Here is a 23,785-nt window from a genome sequence, read left to right on the forward strand (position 1 = left end):
AGTAAGTAGCAATAACCAAGTGGAGGCAGCCTATCTGCGTCCTAGTCTCGGATAAAGTCTTGTTGAGCTTCAGCGATAGGCACATCCACCACAACGTAAAAAAAAAGGTATGCTTCAAAGAAACATAATAATAATAAAAGATAGAAGAAAAGAACATACTACTATACGAGTATAGTAGTATGTAGGCAGAAAAGAGACACTCACACGAAGCGAGTCAAAGAAAAGCATAACAAACACAACATCAAAGATGTTTAAAAAAGCTCGTTGCTGTTGCAAGAAAAATGCATACATGAGCAACGCGCATGGTAGTAGTAATAGTCGTATGTAAAGCAATATGACACAAATACGCACAACTGCAAAAGCAAGAGTGGTATTATAAGTTTGCGATACAACATAATGACTAATATTGTTTCATGTAAAGTTACAGAGGAAACACTACCAACAAACGAAAAAGAAGAAGAAAAAAGCGCAACAAGGCAAACATCATGAATGCATTATCACGAGAAAGGAAGCAATAATATAAGCGTTCAAAGAAGTTTTATATCATTGCGACCAGAAGAAAAAAGATACTTACCACTTACCACAGCCACAGATAAACCAGAAGAGTATAGGCAATCACCGGAGGCAGACCAGAGAACGAGCATGCACCAAGTACAGTAGACCAGAAAAGATCAGATTAGCAGCAGCAGCAGCAACACCAGCAATACCAGCACCATAGAAAAAGTATAGAATGAACGCCATCAGCAGAGAACAGACACAGACCAAAGAAGTTACTTACCACTTGTCACCACCAGAGATAGACCAAATATTAAGTAATCACCGGATATGAACCAGAGAGCGAGCATGCAACAAATACAGTAGACCAGAAAAGACCAGATTAGCAGCAGCAACAGCAGCAGCAGCAGCAATACCAGCACCATAGAAAAAGTATAGAATGAACGCCATCAGCAGAGAACAGACACAGACCAAAAAATGTTACTTACCGCTTATCACCACCAGAAATAGACCAGAAGAGTATAGGTAGTCACCAGAGGTAGACCAGAGAACAAGAATACAACAAATACAGTAAACCGGGAAAGACCAGTAGATTAGCAGCAGCAACACCGGCACCATAGAAAACCGAAGAGTGAACAACACCAGAGACCAGACAAAGGCCAAAGAAGCAACCACCAGACATAATAAACCAAAGTAGTAGACAGCAGAGGTAGCAGGGAAGTAATGGCAGCAACACCCGCATCAAACAGTCAAAAAGAGTCATCAAAACCTAATAAAAAATTCAATTAGTGTTAATCCTACGCCTTCCAATGCTCGTTATCGAATGGTACATAGCATATTCTACTTGAAAGAAGCAGTATCAAGTTCTTCCAACAGTACAAGACAAAGCTATCGGAAGCTAGAGTGTTATTATCAATCAAACAGTTTCCAAAACCACCATGGTTTGATATCAAAACGCGTTTTGCAAAAAGGGTAAAAAATGGGGGCATGGAAAAATGAGAGGGCACCCTATCCGACGTCACGACCTGTAGATTTAGTCTCAGTCTTGTACCGTAGCAGCCTTAATTGCGGCAATTTAATTTGAAATTGTGCAGTGGGTATTTCCGTGTTTAAACTTGACTTGATCTCTCGTCCTTTAAACGTTTTTGCTAAATTTGACTATAAAAACTATCGTTGTCACACCCAACTTTCTAATACATTTCTAGAGGACTAAAGAATCCGTATTGAATGGTGCTAATTACATTCAGCTTTCAGACCGAAAATAATGAGCAATTTACAAAAATATGAAAACATGTTTTTTGCCAAAATGTCGAAATTTCACATACAAAAATCTCATAGAAGGAGCTTCCAGTGCTGCATTCCGTCTTTACAATCAATTTGATCTTATACGCATCATAGTAAAAGTTTTCATTTTTGGGGCGAAAAACGCGATCGTTTGATTTTCAAGAATTTTCCCTTGCTAATACTCATGGAAAAACGATGATTTTCATAGATTTGCAATAACCCAGAAAAAAAATTTGAGATAAAGCATCAGGAAGTAAAGCGTGGCCAAGAGGAAGCGTGTGGTGCTATTCCAAGCGCTCAAAACGCTTTGTGGCATGAGTTATTCATGCTTGAAAATGGCTAGATTTGGACAGAATTCGACCTAAAACGACGGCGTAATGGGCTGCGTTGCCAGAAGAGTAAGTAAATCACACTTTTGTCTGATGACCCAAATGCTCTGTATTGTACAAAGCTCAAGTCTTAAGTGATGGAAGCTGTTATTCTTATTCTATAATGCACTCTTTCTGTTTCGAATGCGCGGTGTTGCATACAAGCATACTCCTTAGGTGTTGTGCCAGAAGGGCTACAAGTGCCTATAAAGATTAAGGTATTCTTGATGGGTAGATATGTTTGCGCTGTGCAAAACATGGGCAAGCTATGATAACTAAAGTGCATCTCAGCTATCTAGGTGCTGAGGTTTATCAGATGCGATAGGCATTGTACAAGATACATTGCTAGTTTGGCATTCAGAACTTAGTATAAATACTGTAGGGGGAAAAACTGTCCCGTTCGTTTAAAATTTTGTCTTTTTGTACAAGTTTTTGGTCATTTCTTTGTATACAAAGTCAAAATATATGCCGTTTGAATGAGAGAAAGTAGTGCTATTTATACATAATTATAGCTTTTTCAAAAACTGAAATGCATTGATTTTATTGGTTAAAAAATAAATATAGAAAAATACACATTTTATTATAAAATCATTAACAGTGAGTTGAACCACTTTTGCTCTTGATGACAGCCTTGATTCGGGCAGGCATACTATCAATATATTCCTGGCACTCTTTTTCTGTTATTTTGTACCACTGAATGTTAATACGCCGCTCTAATTCTTCTTTTGCAGAGGGCATAGTGGGATACTTATTAAGACGAAGCTTTAGGAGATGCCAGACATGTTCAATGGGATTAAGATCGGGACTTTGGGGTGGCCAATCCATAATTTCGTCTAGGTTAAACCCATTGTCGGTGAACCATTGTTTAGTAATGCCCGATGTATGCGGTGTTGCTCTGTCTTGTTGAAATCGCACATCAGATGGTGTCTTCCCAAAGTGGTCAAGAGTGTCGACCAATGATATCTTCAAAATATCGACATACAAGTCCGAGTTTACTGAGCCTTCAATAATGGTAGTATCATAACCAGGCCCCTCCGCTGTTATAAAACTCCAGAACATGACCCCACCGTCATTTCCCTGCACTTGAGGCTTGACTTGATGAGACTGCATGGTTCGGTCACCATTCGTCCAGTAAAAAGAATTACCATCTGAGCCCCAAAGGTTTATTCTTGTTTCATCCGAAAACACCCAACGACGCCAATCAGCAACAGTAAGATGCCTATGCTTTTTAGCCCACGCCAATCGAAGCCGCTTGTTTGTCTTGCTAGCAAAATTAATTTTTACTTTTCTACGAGATTTAAGTCCATTTCGCCTCAATGACTTGCGGATGCCATTAATTGACATATCATGGCCCATCAATCTTAAACTTTCTTGTGCTGCTCGGGGACCATTTAAAGCACCTGATCAAAGTTCTCTTGACACTAGGGACATCGATTTAGCACCAAGTTTTTTCGGTCTTCCGCCAAGTGGTCTAGCTGGGTCAGGGCAATATAGTTTTCTGAGGCTTGTAAGAGTAGAGTTACCCACTCCTGGATACAAATTTTTTATCTTTGAGAACGAGAGACCACGTTGGAGCAAAGATGAAAGTTTTGAAGAAAAATAAGAAAGCAAAGAAATTAGCTTCTTTTATACTTTTAGAATGCTCCTCGGGTATTAAATATTCTGAGCATACCGCGGATAGCTTTTTATATCTCTCCGATACGTTTATCGGAAGTAAAGATATCAACCATTTTATATTCTCTAGAATTATCCAACTAACATTTTTGCCATGTCTCACTTTAGCTGGCTATACTGGGATTAAAACAAAGTCCAGCCATAAGGTTTCTATGTCGCTGTAATCTCTATAAGCTGTTCTATCGAACGCAGTATGGGGTAGATTTGCTTTCTGAGTTTTGGCAATATACTGGGTAGAAGTCAAGATTATTTGAACGAACGGGACAGTTTTTCCCCCTACAGTATTTATACTAAGTTCTGAATGCCAAACTAGCAATGTATCTTGTACAATGCCTATCGCATCTGATAAACCTCAGCACCTAGATAGCTGAGATGCACTTTAGTTATCATAGCTTGCCCATGTTTTGCACAGCGCAAACATATCTACCCATCAAGAATACCTTAATCTTTATAGGCACTTGTAGCCCTTGATGAATTCGTAATAATAAGTCGATGATAATAATCAGTTGTCAACTGTATCTAAAACGAAAGCAAAGAGCTTCTTTATTACAGGGCATCTAGCTTGCTTAAATATGGTAGATCCCTGGTCAATGACTACTACGTTGAGATGGTATATAAATAGCAGGCCACTGGGGCCTTATGGATTGTTGGTATAGCTTGTTGAGAGGCCACCTAAGTCGATATGTTTCATGTAGTGTAGGTGGATCTCGATATCTTGACATTGGGGAGATTGAATGTATTGTAGTTCCTGAGGCACCTGTGCACACACAATTGACTGGACTTGTAAACATAGATGTGATGTGATACGATAAACATCATCTATGCTGCTACACTGTAAAAGGTGGCTTGAGGAGAAAGTGAATGTAGCCTAAGATGCATGCTTGTATGCAACATTACCCCCACCCAGCTTTCGACCAGCCACAAACTAGGATATCATACGAGCCGAATGCAATAATTGAGGATACAACACAGAACGAAGAGACAGAACCAAGAAACAAGAAGGCGATACGAACAGGTAGACAGGCAAAGCGATGGAAACCAATATGAAGTAAAAAAAACCGAGATGGTGCCAAAAAAAACAACATACATGGGGTATACGAGGAGAGGTTATCAGAAGATGATAGCAGCAAAGGGAATAGCAGATCGAAGAAAAACCTTGTAAAAAAAAACCATATTCAGGCCAAAAAAAACAAATCAAGGACAAAAAGATCACGGCTATTGCTGAATGTTGTGGTTACGAGAGTTTGGAATCGACGGATAACGCAATGTGACGGACGGTCCTGCATGCTTACGACGACTATAAATCTTGCGCTTATTGACAGTGTTGGGAAGGAGTCGATTGGGATTCTTGTGATCCGGTGCAATGCGATCCCAGTAGTCGCGAATAGGTCGTTTGGAATCAAAATCGCTTTCATATTGCCAGGTATTGTCCTTCGAGGACGGATAACCTACCCAATTGACAAGAAACTTCATTCGACCAGTCTTTCTTTCAACGCGATGATTGACGATGGCTTGCACTTCATAGTGGCGAGGAAGTAAGCCTTTTGTAACATGATTGTCCGAGAAATCGACAACGCGAATGTGCTGGGTAGGCACATCACGGGGCAGCAATTCACCAGTAATGTCGGCTAAAGTATAACTACCATTGCGAGTATAGTTCTTGATGAAATATGGACCGAGCCATCTGGGGTGAAGTTTAGTTGATCTGACAGGGTCGAAGAGCATGACCTTTGAATTGATGGGGTACTTCTCTTCAATGATCTTGTGATGCTTTTCGAAGCGCTCATGGTCGCGCAATTGTGTTTCTTTGATACGCTTATGGATGGCAGGGATTACCACATCCTTAATGTTCTGTAAGCGGGCATCAATGACTTCCTTGGTAGGATCCTCGGGTGTCTGGTCAGCATTAGGCAATTGAGTGTAATCCTGGAAGAGATTTGGGGCACGCCCAAACATGATAGCAAACGGCTGCGATTGATGCAATCTAGCGTATTGAATGTTCATGGCATACTGAATGACATCGAGATACTCATCCCATGCCTCAGGTTCTGCAGCATCGTGTGTCAATGATTTAATGATAGATCGTTTTGAAATGCCCACATACGCTTCGACCACACCATTAGCTTGTGCAGCGTACGGCAACGAGGTCAAGCGATCCATGCCACTAATCTGACTGAATTCTCTCATAAATGCTCCAACAAATTCAGAGCCATTGTCACTAGTGAGTCGCTTGGGAAATCCAAATAGACAACATACACTAAGCAATGCTCTTGCAACAGTGATTGGACTCTTATCAGGAAGAGCTCGTAGAATGGTGAATCGACTGAAATAATCGACAATGACTAGCAGGAAGTTATTGCCCGAGGTGGAAGTCGTAGCGAAATCACCTAAATCGATAGCTATATGATCGAACACATTGTCTGGCAACACGCTACGAGGAGGATGATATCCCACTTGGTAGATACCATGCGATTGACAAGCATGACAATCCTTGGTTACTGTGGCGATGTCATTGCGCATGTTGGTCCAATGTACCTTGTAATCATTGTGCAAAATCTTTTCCATTGAATTGATGCCCACATGACCGAGTAAATGCACTCGCATAACAAGCTCTAGACGATCCTTCTTCGGAGGAGTCATGTAATCAGCATATTTCATAGCACGTGAAATAAGAGCATTACAATCTGACTGTCCACCAGATGAACCATTGTATGAACTTTTGGCATCAGCAGTCTGTTGATTCTTTAAATCTTGAGCGCTGACAGATGGCATGTTGTAGGTGCTCGCATCAAAAATATCAACATTGCTATCATTCAATTCCTTGGAATAATAGTGTGGATCCAATTCGGTTGGCATCCCAAAGGAAAGCTGCTGCAATTGCTTTTGATTGTTGAACTGCTTCTTGCGTTTGAACTGCGTACGATTGGAGTGATTGGGCTTAGCAAGAGAAAATTGAGTGACTTGGGACTCTTTGGCGTTGGTGAAGCCATGTTTGTTCTTTCGCGTAGGTTTACGCTTTTTTTCAGGTAGCATAATACTTTGATTGTTATAACGATTACCCCCACCCAGGTTATTGCCACCCTCGTCATCGTCAGAGGTGAATAACCGACTGAGTGCATCAGGTAACAGGTTACGCGTACCAGGGATATGAACCAGCTCATACTTGTAATCAAAGAACAGTTTTTCATACCACGTCAACAGCATCATGTTGGGCGTACTTTGCGTTTGAAGCCAGATTAAAGAGCGATGATCTGTGTGCAAGACAAACTCAATACCGAAAAGCCATTTGTGGTATTTGGTAAGCATGTAGACAATGGCAAGCAACTCACGTTTGGTGGTAGAATAGGCAATTTCAGAAGGGGAAAGCTTACGACTCGCCATGACAACGTAATGAACCACGCCATCCTTGATGTAGTAGATGATACCACCGATAGCAGTAGCTGAGGCATCAGTAGCGACGTGCAGCTTGTAACGAAAATCAACTGGGCTGAGAGCGACTGGAGACGACAAAGCATCCTGCAACGATTTGAATGCCTTGGTGTGCGCATCAGTCCACAAACCAGAAAGGGATTTACAATTGCGCAATGCATCAAGAGGTGCTGCCAGTTCGCTGTATCCAGGGATGACATTTCGAAAGTAATTGCAAAACCCCAAGTACTTCATCAGCTGCTTATCAGTGGTAGGTATAGGCCACAGATGAAAATTGGTCAATTTGCGAGCGTCAGGCACAAGGCGGTTCTGAATGATGCTCCAACCCAGCACATGAGTACTGCGCTGAGCAAACACAAACTTGTCTTGGTTAATTTGGAGATTAGCCTTGGTCAGACGACGGATCACCTCAGCGACTAACGCAACGTGCTCATCCAGAGAGTCAGTGTACGTAAGGCACCCTAAATCGTCGATATAAAGTGACACCTGATCAAGCATGTCGGTAAACAAATTGGATATCAAGCGCATAGCTAAATTGCCCATGAAATTTACTCCAAAGCAAACCTTCCTGTGGACCCATTGCGTTTGCGTGAATGGATCGGTAAAGGTTAACTTGTGGCGATGACGTGGATCGACCAAGAAACTCGTGAAGAAACTTTTGATGTCGATGGAACTTGTCATGACAGCGCGGCTGTGACGAGCATGGATCTCATCAATGCGAGGCATAATGTACTTGTCAGTGGAGACCAAGATTTGGTTGAGTAGGCGAACGTCAGCAACAATACGTGGCTTGTCAAACGAATATTCACCATTAGAATTCTTTTTGGCAACGACGAGCAAGGGAGAATTCCAGCCATTATGACTTGGACTGCGCTCAATGACACCATCTCGTTCCCACTCCATCAACTGCTTAGACACAGCTTCCTTATAGACAACTGGAATAGGATAGGGAGCACGATAGGCAACCTTACCAGGGATTGTCTCGAGTTGGACAATCGCACCAGGCAAGTTACAATGAGTAGTGGCAAGATCAATGGCAGCATTTTCTACCAATAACTGTTCAATAGGTTTGAAAGCCTTTGCACGCTCAGCAGGTGATCCGTATGGATCGTTATTAGGCTCGATGTCAGGATCAATGGGGTCGGGAAGTCTGGGTCCAAGCTCTTCAAACCATGTTGAAGCAAGGCCAGTGATTCCAATCTGTAGATCAGGCATGATATCCAACCCAAGCAACATGGGGCAATCATCCGAATCAGTAAAGAAATCAAATATCTCAAATGTGTGAATAAAACTGCGTTTATTATACGAGATTTTAAGTGAGCAAGTGCCAATACGAGGTTTAACACTGTCTGTATGGCCTAACTGGACCTGACCATGAACAGAGCGGTTGATTTGAACACCAAGCTGGTTGGCGAAACGAGGGGAACAAATTGAAAATGTACATCCCGTATCTAAAACACCATATACCTTGTGCGATTCTACGACAAGCGGAATAAGAAGTGAATTAGACTTATTAACAGGCAAGATGGAACGTTGATTATCCTTACATTTGTGTGCATGAACTGCAGTATGTAGATCAATGTCCATAGGCTCAACAGCCGAGTGGCAATCACTTTGATCGTGACGACTCTGTTTAGCAACAGCAGCGGGCACCAACAACGAGGAACCAGATTCACTCGAGTTGTTGTTACTTTGCTGATCTTCCTGAACAACAACAGAATTACCAGTAGTAGGTTGGGCCTGAGGAGACGAAATAGACGATGACGACAATGCGGCACTGCGGCCACCATTGGTCTCAACAGCAAGACGAGATTGAGAACGCGGAGGGTTCTTTTTGATCACTTGCAAAAGCTCAACACAGTCGTCAGTGCTATGGGTCTTGCTATTTGGATGGTATCTGCAGAACTTGGCTGCACCAGCCTCAGACAACGAGCCCACAGTAGGATCAACAGCAGAAGCAGTTGCAATAGCAGTGCTACCAGCGGTGGTAGCAGACGACACCACGCCCTCTTGAAGGCGCAGCATACCAAAACGATGTAAGGTACTAGTAGGAGCATCACCAGTACGCACAGCCGTGTTGCACTCATGGGGACCAGCAGAGTAATTGTGGGCACCACAAGTACGGCATCGATCTGATGCCTTGGCATCCGCAAGCGACATCATGTAACGACGACCCGATGCTTGGTTGCTGGTTGGCATTGAGTTGGCACCACCTTTGTTTTTCAACTCTTCCAAGAAGAGCTTACATTCCGAGGTGTCGTGGTTGTGAGGCTTTCCATGGTGGAAAGTGCACGACTTGGTAGCCTTGAAGTGAGGCTTGCCCACGCGGTCAGAAGAGACACCAGCACGAGACACAGCGGCAGGACCATCAGTAGATGAGGATGATGCCTTCATGGTATGTGAGCGGCGGGGGGACGCAACTGGAGCCCATTGTGATGCAGCAGATCCAGCAGCAGTGCGAGCAAAAGCGGGTGCTGAGATGGCAGCAATCTCATTTGCGGTCATAGTTGATAGTGATTCACGAGCGATACTGACGATAATGTCAACATCGTAACTATCAATGATGCCCTTGGATTGACGGATGGTGTTGATCTTATCTTTGACTACCCAAGGAATGGCATCCAGGAACAACTTAGCCAACAAGTAATCGGATGGGGCTTGATCCAGGGATCGACGACGCAAGTCAGTAAAACGATCAAGAAAGGCCTTCACGTTTTCACCGGGCAAAAGTTGAATGCTCAACAAATCAGACGCACAACGTTGACGTTCTTCCAATACGCTAATGCCATAACGAGCCTTGATAGCCGACTTGAAATCATTCCACGATGCAGGAGCAGTGCAAGCAGAAGTGAACGAGCCGTACCAAGTACGTTGTTCTGGAGACAGCATAGGTGGTACTAAGCGAGCATATTCCTTGTCGAAATCCATCTTGTAAGCGAACATGACATCCTCAAACTTCAACAGACAAGCGTCGACTGTAAGAAATATAGGGCTTTTGGGGTCGAATTCATCCATACCAACCCACTGAAATGCAGGTAAGTTGTTGGGAAAGAAAACCGGTACTGAGGCGCTCTTGTTGGATTTGACTCCATCGACTGAGGATGAGCCAAACGAAGCAGCAGCCGAAGAAACGAGGTTATCATTTGCAGTAGCTTTGGATGCAAGCAAACAATCTCGAATCTGTATGATACTTTGAATGGACGTATTCAACTGGATCAACCGAGCTAGGGCCTGGGCTCTGGCCTCCTCACTTTGCTCGAGGAGCAAGGTCGTAGAGAGAAGCTGAACTTCGGCGAGCTGATTGTCAACAATTAGCTTCAACTGATCAGTGCGACCTTGAAGATCCACATCACTAGAAGATGAACTAGCAGAGGAAGGGGGGTCGAGGTCCATCGCATCACTAGCAGTAGTAGTGGGAGCTTCGCCAGCTTGACCACCCAATTTCTGAGACGTTTCAGCGAGAAAAAACTGAGAAGGGCCAGTAATATCTACAGCCTTGGTGGCACTGGCGTCTGAAGGACGCAGCTCAGTGTTCCCAGCAGGCTTAGATTCGGAACTGGGGGGTGTGGTGGTACTTTGAGCAGACATCAGAGTATACAAAATTGAGAGGTAGTAGTAGTAAGAGTAGTAGTAATGATACAATCAAGGTTTTGATTAAAAAAAATGATGAATTCGTAATAATAAGTCGATGATAATAATCAGTTGTCAACTGTATCTAAAACGAAAGCAAAGAGCTTCTTTATTACAGGGCATCTAGCTTGCTTAAATATGGTAGATCCCTGGTCAATGACTACTACGTTGAGATGGTATATAAATAGCAGGCCACTGGGGCCTTATGGATTGTTGGTATAGCTTGTTGAGAGGCCACCTAAGTCGATATGTTTCATGTAGTGTAGGTGGATCTCGATATCTTGACATTGGGGAGATTGAATGTATTGTAGTTCCTGAGGCACCTGTGCACACACAATTGACTGGACTTGTAAACATAGATGTGATGTGATACGATAAACATCATCTATGCTGCTACACTGTAAAAGGTGGCTTGAGGAGAAAGTGAATGTAGCCTAAGATGCATGCTTGTATGCAACAGCCCTTCTGGCACAACACCTAAGGAGTATGCTTGTATGCAACACCGCGCATTCGAAACAGAAAGAGTGCATTATAGAATAAGAATAACAGCTTCCATCACTTAAGACTTGAGCTTTGTACAATACAGAGCATTTGGGTCATCAGACAAAAGTGTGATTTACTTACTCTTCTGGCAACGCAGCCCATTACGCCGTCGTTTTAGGTCGAATTCTGTCCAAATCTACCCATTTTCAAGCATGAATAACTCATGCCACAAAGCGTTTTGAGCGCTTGGAATAGCACCACACGCTTCCTCTTGGCCACGCTTTACTTCCTGATGCTTTATCTCAAATTTTTTTTCTGGGTTATTGCAAATCTATGAAAATCATCGTTTTTCCATGAGTATTAGCAAGGGAAAATTCTTGAAAATCAAACGATCGCGTTTTTCGCCCCAAAAATGAAAACTTTTACTATGATGCGTATAAGATCAAATTGATTGTAAAGACGGAATGCAGCACTGGAAGCTCCTTCTATGAGATTTTTGTATGTGAAATTTCGACATTTTGGCAAAAAACATGTTTTCATATTTTTGTAAATTGCTCATTATTTTCGGTCTGAAAGCTGAATGTAATTAGCACCATTCAATACGGATTCTTTAGTCCTCTAGAAATGTATTAGAAAGTTGGGTGTGACAACGATAGTTTTTATAGTCAAATTTAGCAAAAACGTTTAAAGGACGAGAGATCAAGTCAAGTTTAAACACGGAAATACCCACTGCACAATTTCAAATTAAATTGCCGCAATTAAGGCTGCTACGGTACAAGACTGAGACTAAATCTACTGGTCGTGACGTCGGATAGGGTGCCCTCTCATTTTTCCATGCCCCCATTTTTTACCCTTTTTGCAAAACGCGTTTTGATATCAAACCATGGTGGTTTTGGAAACTGTTTGATTGATAATAACACTCTAGCTTCCGATAGCTCTGTCTTGTACTGTTGGAAGAACTTGATACTGCTTCTTTCAAGTAGAATATGCTATGTACCATTCGATAACGAGCATTGGAAGGCGTAGGATTAACACTAATTGAATTTTTTATTAGGTTTTGATGACTCTTTTTGACTGTTTGATGCGGGTGTTGCTGCCATTACTTCTCTGCTACCTCTGCTGTCTACTACTTTGGTTTATTATGTCTGGTGGTTGCTTCTTTGGCCTTTGTCTGGTCTCTGGTGTTGTTCACTCTTCGGTTTTCTATGGTGCCGGTGTTGCTGCTGCTAATCTACTGGTCTTTCCCGGTTTACTGTATTTGTTGTATTCTTGTTCTCTGGTCTACCTCTGGTGACTACCTATACTCTTCTGGTCTATTTCTGGTGGTGATAAGCGGTAAGTAACATTTTTTGGTCTGTGTCTGTTCTCTGCTGATGGCGTTCATTCTATACTTTTTCTATGGTGCTGGTATTGCTGCTGCTGCTGCTGTTGCTGCTGCTAATCTGGTCTTTTCTGGTCTACTGTATTTGTTGCATGCTCGCTCTCTGGTTCATATCCGGTGATTACTTAATATTTGGTCTATCTCTGGTGGTGACAAGTGGTAAGTAACTTCTTTGGTCTGTGTCTGTTCTCTGCTGATGGCGTTCATTCTATACTTTTTCTATGGTGCTGGTATTGCTGGTGTTGCTGCTGCTGCTGCTAATCTGATCTTTTCTGGTCTACTGTACTTGGTGCATGCTCGTTCTCTGGTCTGCCTCCGGTGATTGCCTATACTCTTCTGGTTTATCTGTGGCTGTGGTAAGTGGTAAGTATCTTTTTTCTTCTGGCCGCAATGATATAAAACTTCTTTGAACGCTTATATTATTGCTTCCTTTCTCGTGATAATGCATTCATGATGTTTGCCTTGTTGCGCTTTTTTCTTCTTCTTTTTCGTTTGTTGGTAGTGTTTCCTCTGTAACTTTACATGAAACAATATTAGTCATTATGTTGTATCGCAAACTTATAATACCACTCTTGCTTTTGCAGTTGTGCGTATTTGTGTCATATTGCTTTACATACGACTATTACTACTACCATGCGCGTTGCTCATGTATGCATTTTTCTTGCAACAGCAACGAGCTTTTTTAAACATCTTTGATGTTGTGTTTGTTATGCTTTTCTTTGACTCGCTTCGTGTGAGTGTCTCTTTTCTGCCTACATACTACTATACGAGTATAGTAGTATGTTCTTTTCTTCTATCTTTTATTATTATTATGTTTCTTTGAAGCATACCTTTTTTTTTACGTTGTGGTGGATGTGCCTATCGCTGAAGCTCAACAAGACTTTATCCGAGACTAGGACGCAGATAGGCTGCCTCCACTTGGTTATTGCTACTTACTTTAGTGATGATTGAGAGGCTCAACGCCAGGATATAAAGCTAGGTGGTGTAAGTAAGGCATGCTCTAGCACCTGAGGGAAATTTGATGATAGTTACAGCTATATTGCTATATATATAGCGGAGCTTAAAATTTTGCCTCACATCAAAACAGAGGGAAACCCTCGCAATTTTTTTTTTAGGTCAGCGGAGTTTTCAAGCAATTTGATTGGCTGAGGGATTGAAAGAGGAACGGTTTACAACGGGTTGATTTTCTGTTGATCTGTTATTTATCATGATTTTGTCGTTTGTAATAATAAAAGCGTAATTAAATGGAAACAATTTAAGTCCTTCTTTATTCAAGAGTAATATAAGATGCAATCATTGAGTTCATTATCCAGTAAATAATTTTATGTGAGCAATGTTTTTTAAAATGTGCCGGTATTTTCCAGGGAATATTATACAATAGGTGGTACTACAGTAGTACGGTACATTAGGTACAGGGTTCTCCCAGTACCAAATGTCCCGCCAAACATGCGATGTACCTGCAATGTAACAGCCACCCAAACTCAACTTGATTGAAAACCTAAATTCATCGAATAGTTCTCATTCAAATTCATGTTATTTGGATGTATTAATAAAAGCGCTCAATCACTCTTAATTACGGTGCATTCAATCACATTCATGGCGGTCGTAATAAGCGATGATGTTATCTTTATCCAAATGAAAGCAAATCGACAACAAACGTACTCAAATATGACAGCTATGCCCTGATGCCATAGCTGCATAATACTCCAGATAAAGGGTTCTACACTTCAATAACAGACATCACATCTTAAACTGTAAAGGTTACATTAAATTATGCTATGACAATAGTCCATCCAAGCTCATCAAAGTTACTGGAACCAACCCTTATGGTCAGTGCTCTTGCATTGATTACTACTTTAAATCAAGCATCAGCAACATTCACTAGATATCGCAATAACAGCACCTATTGCTTTCTATCATCACTAACCCTGCAAGCTAGATACAATGTATAGATCCTCTTCTTTTTTTGCTTAATTCCCGGATCTTCAGTTCTTTTCATACACAAATAAAATATATTTGATTTCTATTGCATTTTATTATTATTTTTTGTGAAATCCCTCAAACCCGATTTCACTGCAATATTAAAGCGTTAAATCAAGCAATGATGTGTTGATGATGATTTAACCAGAAGAATCCAAATGGATCAGCCGGCAGCTGATGATGCGAATGCCAAATAATGTTAAGGTTGTTTAATTGTAAAACCAGAGCTTGATCTATTGAAGTAATAACATGAGGAGCTTTGTTGAAAAACAAAAAAATACCTTGGTATTTCGTCTGTAAAAGAGTTGCCTGCAGAGTCAACTTTTGATAACATCAATTTACTTTATTATTGCACTAGCAGTAGCTACCACAGCCAATATACTAGCGTTAATTACCGAATCAAATAGGGAAATGCAATCAAATAAACATTGATAACGTAGAAATGACACCATGCGTGAATAATTTCCCAGTGATTGCTTAGTAGGCCATTCTTATTAGCGACAGAAGTGTTTGGTCATGGAATTGCTACAAAATATTACAAGACATATGCGCCATTCTGCAGTGCTTTGTGTCTTTGGTTTGGTGAAACATCAGAGTGGATACCTCTGATATGATTTCGGTAGTAATCGATTGTTTCAAACAAACGTCGTCAGATCGAAGTCTTTAAACTCTTCGTCCGGAACTAGTTTGATTTGCCATATTGAAAGGTAGGGATAAAAGGGGTTATTTGGCAAAACGTTTTTAAGCTTCTTTTTTAGAAGATGATGGATTATATAGTATCTCTTTGTAAACTGTATTTTCTGATAATGAATTAAATGCAAATGTCAACCTATGTGTACTTGTGTTGACATAATTCCTGATTTTAGTGGGTGACCACCTGATAACCTCTATTGCTCAGTAGAGGGGTGCTATACTAAGTTTCTCTATTTTAACACAATGAAATAAATGATTATAGACTGCATCAAGAGACATAGGATGGCAATAATTTGGAATAAAGAATATGTATATTCAGCCGATATAAATGTAATTATGCCAAAAGAAGCGAACAAAAGCAGCATGTCTATATATTGGATCAAGCTGATAACAGCATCAGTCAATATCACTGACATAATTCATCATGTATCCAAAACTCGCACTTGTATTTCTCATCTTGACTCTTTTCCAAAAAACGCAATCGTATTGTATCTACAACCAATTCACTGATGGCTCAACCTTTGATATAATACAGCGTAATCACCGTACATTGTATACCAAGTGAGTGCTTCAGTATAGCCAACGTACATTCGGATAGACTTACCGGTTTGTATATAGAGTTTTCAAGAAACACATGAGTCCAGAAACAAAGGAATGTTGCCCTTATACCACATTTGATTGCAACCCACGTCCTGTCAATGACGATTATGTCCAGTTCACTGTAAGAATTTTGCTGCAATCAAACATAGTATAATGAAGCTAATGTATTTTTATAGCTTTATTTCCAGTGGCCACGATTTAACAGTAGATCCCACGTGGTCAGATGCGTTAGTGGTGGGGCATTGACATTTTATGGCAACGAAGACGATCACTGGGCTGAATGCACAAATGCTTATGGCGTTTCAGAGAGGGTTGTCATACAGCCTTTCATCGAGTAATCAACATAGCCGCAAACTCAAGTTCAATAAACTACACATACAATTTATTCATTAAACAGTAATGGGGCTCAATGAGAGGCCGCATGCGCAGCCGGTGTTCGGCTAAAATCTGTGGCAGTAGCAGAGTTTTGAGTTTGATCTACACCATGCAAAGTGTTGATGTAAGGGTAAAGATCATTCATTGTTAAAATCTGCTTGGGTCGATGACTTGGTATGCTACTATCGGCTATCATTGCTGGCGAAAAATCCTCATAGGATAACTTGGTTCTTTCCAACAAGACTGCATTCCACCCTGCCTTTGTTGCACCTGAACATGTACAAATCAATTAATAACTATCGGTATTTGTCTTACTGCTTATATCATACCTAAGTAATCCCTACAACATATTGTTATTACTTACCCAAATCGTCACTTGTAAGCAACTTACTTGTCTACATCATCGCCTACATGCAGAGCATGCTCGGCACTCACATTTCCTGCAACCTCAAGTGCTTTTTCGTATATTCTTTTGCTTGGCTTCTCGCATTCAACCAACGAGCTTGCAATGACAAAATCAAAGTATTTGTCGAGGTTCAAATTTTCAATTACCTGGACTTATTTGATATGCAACAAATAATGAGAAATATGTCTATATAAACGCTATTCTGTACTTTACCGACTCTTTCATCTGAATTGCTTATGACGCCCATCTGAAATCCATGCTGCTTTAGTTCGTTTAATGTGCTAAGAACATCTGGGAATACCGAATACGCTTCGGCAGTTGTGAATCTTGTGTATAATGCATTGTACAACTGATCAAAGTTACAGTCCAAATCTATAGTTCAAATAATTGATTTCAATTTCGCCCGGTATATTTCTGCTATCAGAGTTATACCTTTTTCTTTTATACCAGCACTTATAAATGTCGAATAAACCAACTAGACAATAAGAGTTTATTTGTGACACAAACATTCCTGTTTCCCTATAGCTTACCTCTTTCCACCAACCCTGAGGTGTCATCCCTTTACTAATGCCATAGAAGGGGGCTTTTATGAGTTGTTTTTTGTATGCTTGACCGAAATGCTGATTAATTTGCTCTCGGGTCACTCGAATACCAAACTTCTTTGCCTCCTCTACCTAAAGACAAGTGACATGTAAGAGCATGAAATAGCCAAATCTCGAGATGTGTCAACTTACATATTGCGCTGAAAGACTTCCTTTTGGCTTAAATAGAGTGTTGTAAGCGTCAAATGTAATAAGCTTGATCCTGCTCGAATTTGGCATTGTAAAGTTCTGTATGATGCAATATAGAAAAGAGAGAGAGAAAGAGGTGAGTAATATTCCTTATATAACATGGCCATGTTTAATACGTTCAGTGCCGCCAGTCACATTGATATCACATCTGATTAGATCTTAACTACATACTCTGAAATTACAAAAGGTAGATTTGCTAGAGATAAAGCGAAATGACATGTTGAGTATTCGAGAAAGAGAGCGAGGAAGAAGAGAAGCTACAAAAACAAAAATGAATCTTAGTATGGCCTTTTATTTTACTCACAGCATTACATGTGAATTCAACATTCAAATCAGCGGATCAAATTGATATCAAATTAGTTTCATCTTTAAGCTATAGGCAAGTGTTTATTTTTTATATATAAGAGTGGTTTAGTTGATAATATTGAAAGCTCTAAATAAGTTCTTTCAGTTGCTTTTCAACCTGCTCCCAGTCTGCAGTAGGCACATTGACGATTTCTCTACCAAAGTGGTCTTCAATTTCTCTCATTTGCTCCCAAGCTCTTTTGCTGTCGATGAGAATGATACTGACACCAGTGCGACCAAAACGGCCAGTACGACCAATTCTGTGGAGATATGCTTCAAAGTCAACTTGGCCACGTTGGTCAATGGGAAGATCATAGTTGATGACCAAAGATACTTGTGAAATATCGATACCACGAGCGAGAACATTGGTGGTGATCAAGACCTTAAATTCACCTCTACGGAAATCATCCATAACTTTATCACGCTCTTCGGGTGTCATCTTACCGTGAAGCGAGATAACTGAATGTCCTTGTGCCTTCATACGTCTGGCGATTTCATCAGCGGATTCACGTCTCTTACAGAAAATGATACTTTGGCTGACGGTTAACAAGTCGTAAATGTTGCAGAGTGTTTCGTATTTGTGCTCCTCGCTGTCACAATCCATGTAAAGCTGTTTGATGGCATCGACACTCAAATCTTCACGTTTCAACGAAATTTCGTTTGCATTGGGTGCAAATTTGGTGGCGAATTCGCGGACGTGTTCAGGGAATGTAGCTGAAAATAAAACGATTTGAGGGTTGCTGTTCTTCAGATTGTTTTTGATGCGGATACTTTGATCGCCCAAACCATCTTGATCCAACATGTTATCAGCCTCGTCGAGTACAAATATCTTGACTGCTTGGACAGGCAAAAGTCTTCTTCTAATCACATCTGCGACACTACCGGGCGTACCGACGATAACTTGGGATTGAACATGCTCGTTTCTCCTGAGTGAATCTTTGACGACCAACTTGGTGGTGATATTGGTGTATTTGCTCATGGCTTCCACAACATCCATGATTTGACGGGCAAGCTCACGAGAAGGAGCAAGACAGATAGCCTAACCACACATGTGAGTACACTGTTTGCCCAGGTTTCCCAGGAAAACTTACTTGAGGCACATTGACACCAAGGTTGATTCGGGTAAGCATAGTAAGGACAAAAGCGGCAGTCTTACCAGTACCACTTTGAGATTGACCGATCATGTTTCTTGGGCTATGCATGACAGTCAATGACCAGGATCATGTAACGGTGATTTATCAACAAAACACTTACGGGTTACCAATCAGCAATGGAAGAGCACGCTCTTGAATCTTGGAGGGCTTGGAGAACTTCATGGCATACAAGCCCTTGAGTAATTCAGGGCTAAGACCCAATTGCTCGAAAGACTTGACGGAATATAAGGGCGAGTTGGGGTCAGCTTGTTGATCAGCAAGCTTGACTTGGACGACATGCGTACTTTGGATCAAGTTGGAATCATCTTCCTCTGTTGAAAGTATGTTGTATTAACGTCTTTTTCATTGTGAGTCATTATGTGTATGTGCAGTTCTAACCTGGGGTAGCACTTTTCTCTGTGAATTCAATCAGGTCTTAGTATCGCAGCATACTATTGTCATTGCCACTATATGTATTTACCTGGTGTGCCAGTGGCAGCTGGAGGAGTGGTGGCAGCAGCAGCAGCTAAAGTAATGGCGAAAAAATTTTCGTTTAGTGAACACATCCAAAACGAGATGGACATATTGAGCAAAGCTTACGTTGAGTGACGAGATCACCGAGCTTCAAAGTAATAGTATCGACAGGATCTAATGAGAGGAGACATAGCATGTTAGTTTCTGGTCAAAGCAAATGATCAGTTTGCTCGAGGATGAATAAATGCAAGCTTTCACTTTTTTCAATTTAACTGATTCTTTAGATATTGAACGCGGTCAAGAGATCATTAAATAAGCTAGAGAGGCTTGATTTATACATTCTCGGGTCGTAGCAAACTGATGCTGGATATCACATACCTGACATATCGTTAAGTATCAAACGAGCGAGGTCTGTAGGTTGAAATACAAAAAGAAGGAGGGTAACACGATGAAAAAGTAGTCTTCTTTAACTTGAACATCTCATTAAAGAGGCGCCCATGACGCAGCGTCAGTCTTGTCAAGTGTCTACCATGGCGTTGTTACAGCAATGGAATTGTGTGTCAAATCAATATCTACAAAAGCAAGGTGTTCGCGAGTATCTCTAGAATGCCTTCAATGTCTTCTGCGGAGAGTTTTTTGTATTCATACCAAAGACATTTGAGGCCTTTAGTCTAGTCAAATCTAGACACAATGACACTGTTGGCTACTGGCGATGGGCACTTTGAATGTAGTTTCCAGTTTGCGCATAGCCATCTTTACATTTGATGTGCTTTATCCAAGCTTTCATGCACATTTGTACTGGAAAAATTCTACTCACTACTAGAACTCTGACTAAACGATACATTTTAACAATGATTCACGATCCACACCGTTTGATGTTGTTGAGTTTGCTTCTCAAGCCGCCTCCAAGCTGAAATAAGCAAAATGATAGAAGAATATAGTGAATGAGGCTACAGTTCTTGCGTGCGGTCTAGACATGACATTTCGCACGATACAATGTATGGAGGTTATCGAGATAAAGCTGATAAAAACTGTTGTCAAATAGCACGTAGTAAACATATAATCTTGCCAAAGATAGTCTTTCGTCGTGTTGATAATATCAGTAGCAGGTATCTCAAAGGTGAGTAGGCAACTATCTAGTCTGTCTATTGAAGCCATAAAAAAAAACCGCATGCGATAGAACATGTTGCAATTTGCCTTCCATTTACATGTTTCAAGCCTTGTTTGTCCCTCATTTTCATACAATTAAATGGCGAATCACTGAAAATGAGAGGGCAAAGGATCAATTTTAAGATGAAACTCCTTGCTTATTGCAAACTATAACCAAAATAACACGGTAATTGCTAACCTCCTTGGATCCTCAATAAGAAAGCCGTACTTTTAAGGAGGACTTATATTACACATACACGCATTTGATGAAGAAAGGCCTCCAAATTTAATCAATCCCACTATTACATGACATTTACACAATGGCAGATACCTTGATTGCGTCCTTAAACACGCTCCAAGAACTCTTGGAGTCATTTGAAATTAAAATTATTTCATGTATAGCTGTAGGTAGCGACGACGATGATAATGTTGATAGATACATGGCATGTCCGCATGAAAGTAGTGCTACATGTATAACTCTCTCTCTCTCTCTTTTTCTTCCTCTTTCCCCTTGGCTTTTATACATACATCAATGCAAGGAAGCCACCGCATGACATATAGCGACATGAAATTTCTTTTTCAGTTTCTCTAAAGAGAAGGCGTATGCCTGCACTTGCAAGCATCGACAATAAAAGAACAGTGCTCACTGGAATTAATATAATGTTTATAGAAATCAAGCATGGTCCGTGTTTATAAATACATAGCGATGCCTTTCAAACTGGAGCTCACTGACTGGAAAGAAAGGAGGGTTGTCTTGTATACAATGCAAGTTGTATCATTATCCAATCTGGGGTGCCATATAGTACACATATGTACAGATTATGTGTGTGAAAGGCTCAAAAGAGAACAGCAACTCCTTTGCGTATAAATTTAGATGTGTAGCAAAATCAAGGGGTGAACATGTTGGATACATGGAATAAAATGCCTTGAACGATTGTTTGATATCTTCTTCTCTCTTCCCTCTTTTCTCTTTTCCAATACCATAGACAACAGCATGTATTACTCTTTTGATTTCGCTGCAAATATTACGCGCCTTTGTATAGATGAGATTCGAAAAAGAGGCCTACAGGAGCGAAAGATCTTTCGCAAAACCAGTATGTGCTATGTCATTGGAACCGCTGCTGCTGCTGCTGCATGAAAAAGCTAACATCAATGATAGTGCCAAATAACGGTTTATTCATTAAAGTATTCAACAAACAAATTTGCACCAGTGAAGATCTGTCCTATGTGGATATTCATTCTGTTGCAACATTGATGCAAGATGCACTTTGGAGCAGCCATGAACGCATTATATCCAAGAAAGCATGGAGGTCAATCAACTATGAAAGTAAGTGCCACTGCTAAAATTAATTAGCTCTTCTTGAAGCTAATGCTTCCAATAGCTTGCACGTTATCAAAACTATCACCAGTCATCACGAGCAAGGCAGAACAGCTGCTGATCGACATTTTAGACTTTTTGGTAGAATTGATGCAGTATAAAAGCGTGAATCTAATGGATGCATATAAATTGGGGGATGCATTAGGCAAAGTTGTGTTGGGGCCAGCAGACTGTGACCAAATCATAACTGAAAAGGCTGGCCATTTCCTGACACGCATGATCATAGAGCATGCCAAAGTGCTCAAGCAACGTCGAGAGCAATTACAGCAAAAATCCTCGTTACGCCGCATTGACTCTGGATTCCAGCATTCGCCATCTTCATCGTCCTCATCGTCCTGCCACAGCTTCTATACAGAATATCAACCCATTTGCAAATCCCAAGGTACAGAAGCTAGGGCAAGATTTTATGATCGAGTGGTAATCAAAACCAAGTGGGCTAGCTTTGACTGGCTTGACAATACGGTTGGGATCAGAGCCATGCTGGACGGCAACTATGAATTTGCCCCTGACCCGCCTGAAAAGCCCTGGATTTCAATCTTTACATCCTCAGACATGATCAAATGCCATAAAGACATGAACGCCTCGCCGATCCTCTATCGTATTCTGAGGGAAGCATCCAAGCCACCATCGACACATTATAAATCCATGTCGTCGGATCCATTTGCAACCTCCTATCTATTCAACAAGTCTAAGATCTACTGGGCGGAAAGACAGATACAAGATGCCTTCATTGAATTCCATCCACAGTATCATTTGTATACAAACTTGAATGGGTCACACGACGGCAGTGCTGGTACCCTTTGTGACAGATCTAACCCTTTAAAGAAACTCAATCATTCGCTCTCCCACATCAAACTGAATATCAAGAAATATAGGTCCAGACATGATTTGCTAGAAGAGAGCATGATCAGTGAGAACACAACCATAGCTGTTCTGGAGGAGGAGCAGCCCGAGACAAAGGAAGCAAACACTACCGTTGAGAGATCTAGCACAAAAAATATGGGAAGTGTCATGAAGAAGATGATAAAGATGGGTGGATATCATGGCAGCAAGATTGTTGTTTGATATTAACAAATAAATATTGCATTGAAGATTGAATTCTGTATATTTGTCAATTTTACATCTTTTTTCCGGATAGACGCTTGAACTAAAATGAAGATTTTTAGCGAATCTTGCAAAAGCTGCAAAAGTTGGAACTATTCAAATGGTTTCTTCGCGTTGGCTATGTATCAGAGTAAATTGAAAACTGGTTTCAATTGCGAGGTTAAGAACAAAGAGTCAGCTGTTCGCGTTGAAATAAGAATGTATACCTTGCCTATGTTGTATCTTGTATATACACTTAAAATATTAATATATTTGTATATACAAGATGTTGACTTTGCTAAAGTTGAAACATTATCATATGTTTCAGATCTCCAGATTTCAGTTAGGTACCCTTTTTTTTTGGCAAATCTACATTGGTAGAACATGTCCAATCATCAAATATATGTGTCTATTTATCAATCTGCTCACATGTGCTACATTGTATGAACAGAAATATCTATGTTTGAGATTGGGCAAAAGATATCTAATAAATCTTTGTGAAAACCATGTGTAATGTCTATACATACATGAAATGCCATCTCTTTTTGCGATTCCAGACAGAATGCGATCCCGAGATCAATCAGGTCTATGATCACCTTGAGATCCGGGTATAATAATATCATATTGACTTTTC

General features: G+C 40.7%; 5 protein-coding genes across 5 annotated transcripts; 1 reads left to right on the forward strand and 4 right to left on the reverse strand.

Moving 5' to 3' along the window:
• Positions 1-2,738: 2,738 nt before the first annotated feature.
• On the reverse strand, positions 2,739-3,503 carry ILV5_2 (Bifunctional acetohydroxyacid reductoisomerase; the record flags this gene model as incomplete). The annotated part of the gene is made up of 1 exon (XM_064831501.1): positions 2,739-3,503. The coding sequence occupies one exon, from the start codon at positions 3,501-3,503 to the stop codon at positions 2,739-2,741; it is 765 nt and encodes a 254-aa protein (XP_064677781.1).
• Positions 3,504-5,036: 1,533 nt separating this feature from the next.
• Positions 5,037-10,838, reverse strand: ATC70_012327 (uncharacterized protein; the record flags this gene model as incomplete). Its single annotated transcript, XM_064831502.1, has 1 exon — positions 5,037-10,838. One exon carries the CDS (start codon positions 10,836-10,838, stop codon positions 5,037-5,039), a length of 5,802 nt encoding a protein of 1,933 aa, XP_064677782.1.
• A 5,585-nt stretch (positions 10,839-16,423) lies between these two features.
• On the reverse strand, positions 16,424-17,619 carry ATC70_012328 (uncharacterized protein; the record flags this gene model as incomplete). The annotated part of the gene is made up of 7 exons (XM_064831503.1): positions 16,424-16,662; positions 16,722-16,732; positions 16,784-16,949; positions 17,012-17,170; positions 17,231-17,273; positions 17,329-17,472; positions 17,533-17,619. The coding sequence occupies 7 exons, from the start codon at positions 17,617-17,619 to the stop codon at positions 16,424-16,426; spliced, it is 849 nt and encodes a 282-aa protein (XP_064677783.1).
• Positions 17,620-18,022: 403 nt separating this feature from the next.
• ATC70_012329 (uncharacterized protein) lies at positions 18,023-19,737 on the reverse strand (the record flags this gene model as incomplete). Its single annotated transcript, XM_064831504.1, has 6 exons — positions 18,023-18,973; positions 19,026-19,128; positions 19,189-19,399; positions 19,467-19,484; positions 19,549-19,593; positions 19,668-19,737. The coding sequence occupies 6 exons, from the start codon at positions 19,735-19,737 to the stop codon at positions 18,023-18,025; spliced, it is 1,398 nt and encodes a 465-aa protein (XP_064677784.1).
• Positions 19,738-21,842: 2,105 nt separating this feature from the next.
• ADE4_2 (amidophosphoribosyltransferase) lies at positions 21,843-23,133 on the forward strand (the record flags this gene model as incomplete). The annotated part of the gene is made up of 2 exons (XM_064831505.1): positions 21,843-22,017; positions 22,073-23,133. The coding sequence occupies 2 exons, from the start codon at positions 21,843-21,845 to the stop codon at positions 23,131-23,133; spliced, it is 1,236 nt and encodes a 411-aa protein (XP_064677785.1).
• Between the last annotated feature and the right edge of the window lie 652 nt (positions 23,134-23,785).

Source organism: Mucor velutinosus (assembly GCF_035048745.1).
Source record: "Mucor velutinosus strain NIH1002 chromosome Unknown tig00001569, whole genome shotgun sequence".
Taxonomy (NCBI): Eukaryota; Fungi; Mucoromycota; class Mucoromycetes; order Mucorales; family Mucoraceae; genus Mucor; species Mucor velutinosus.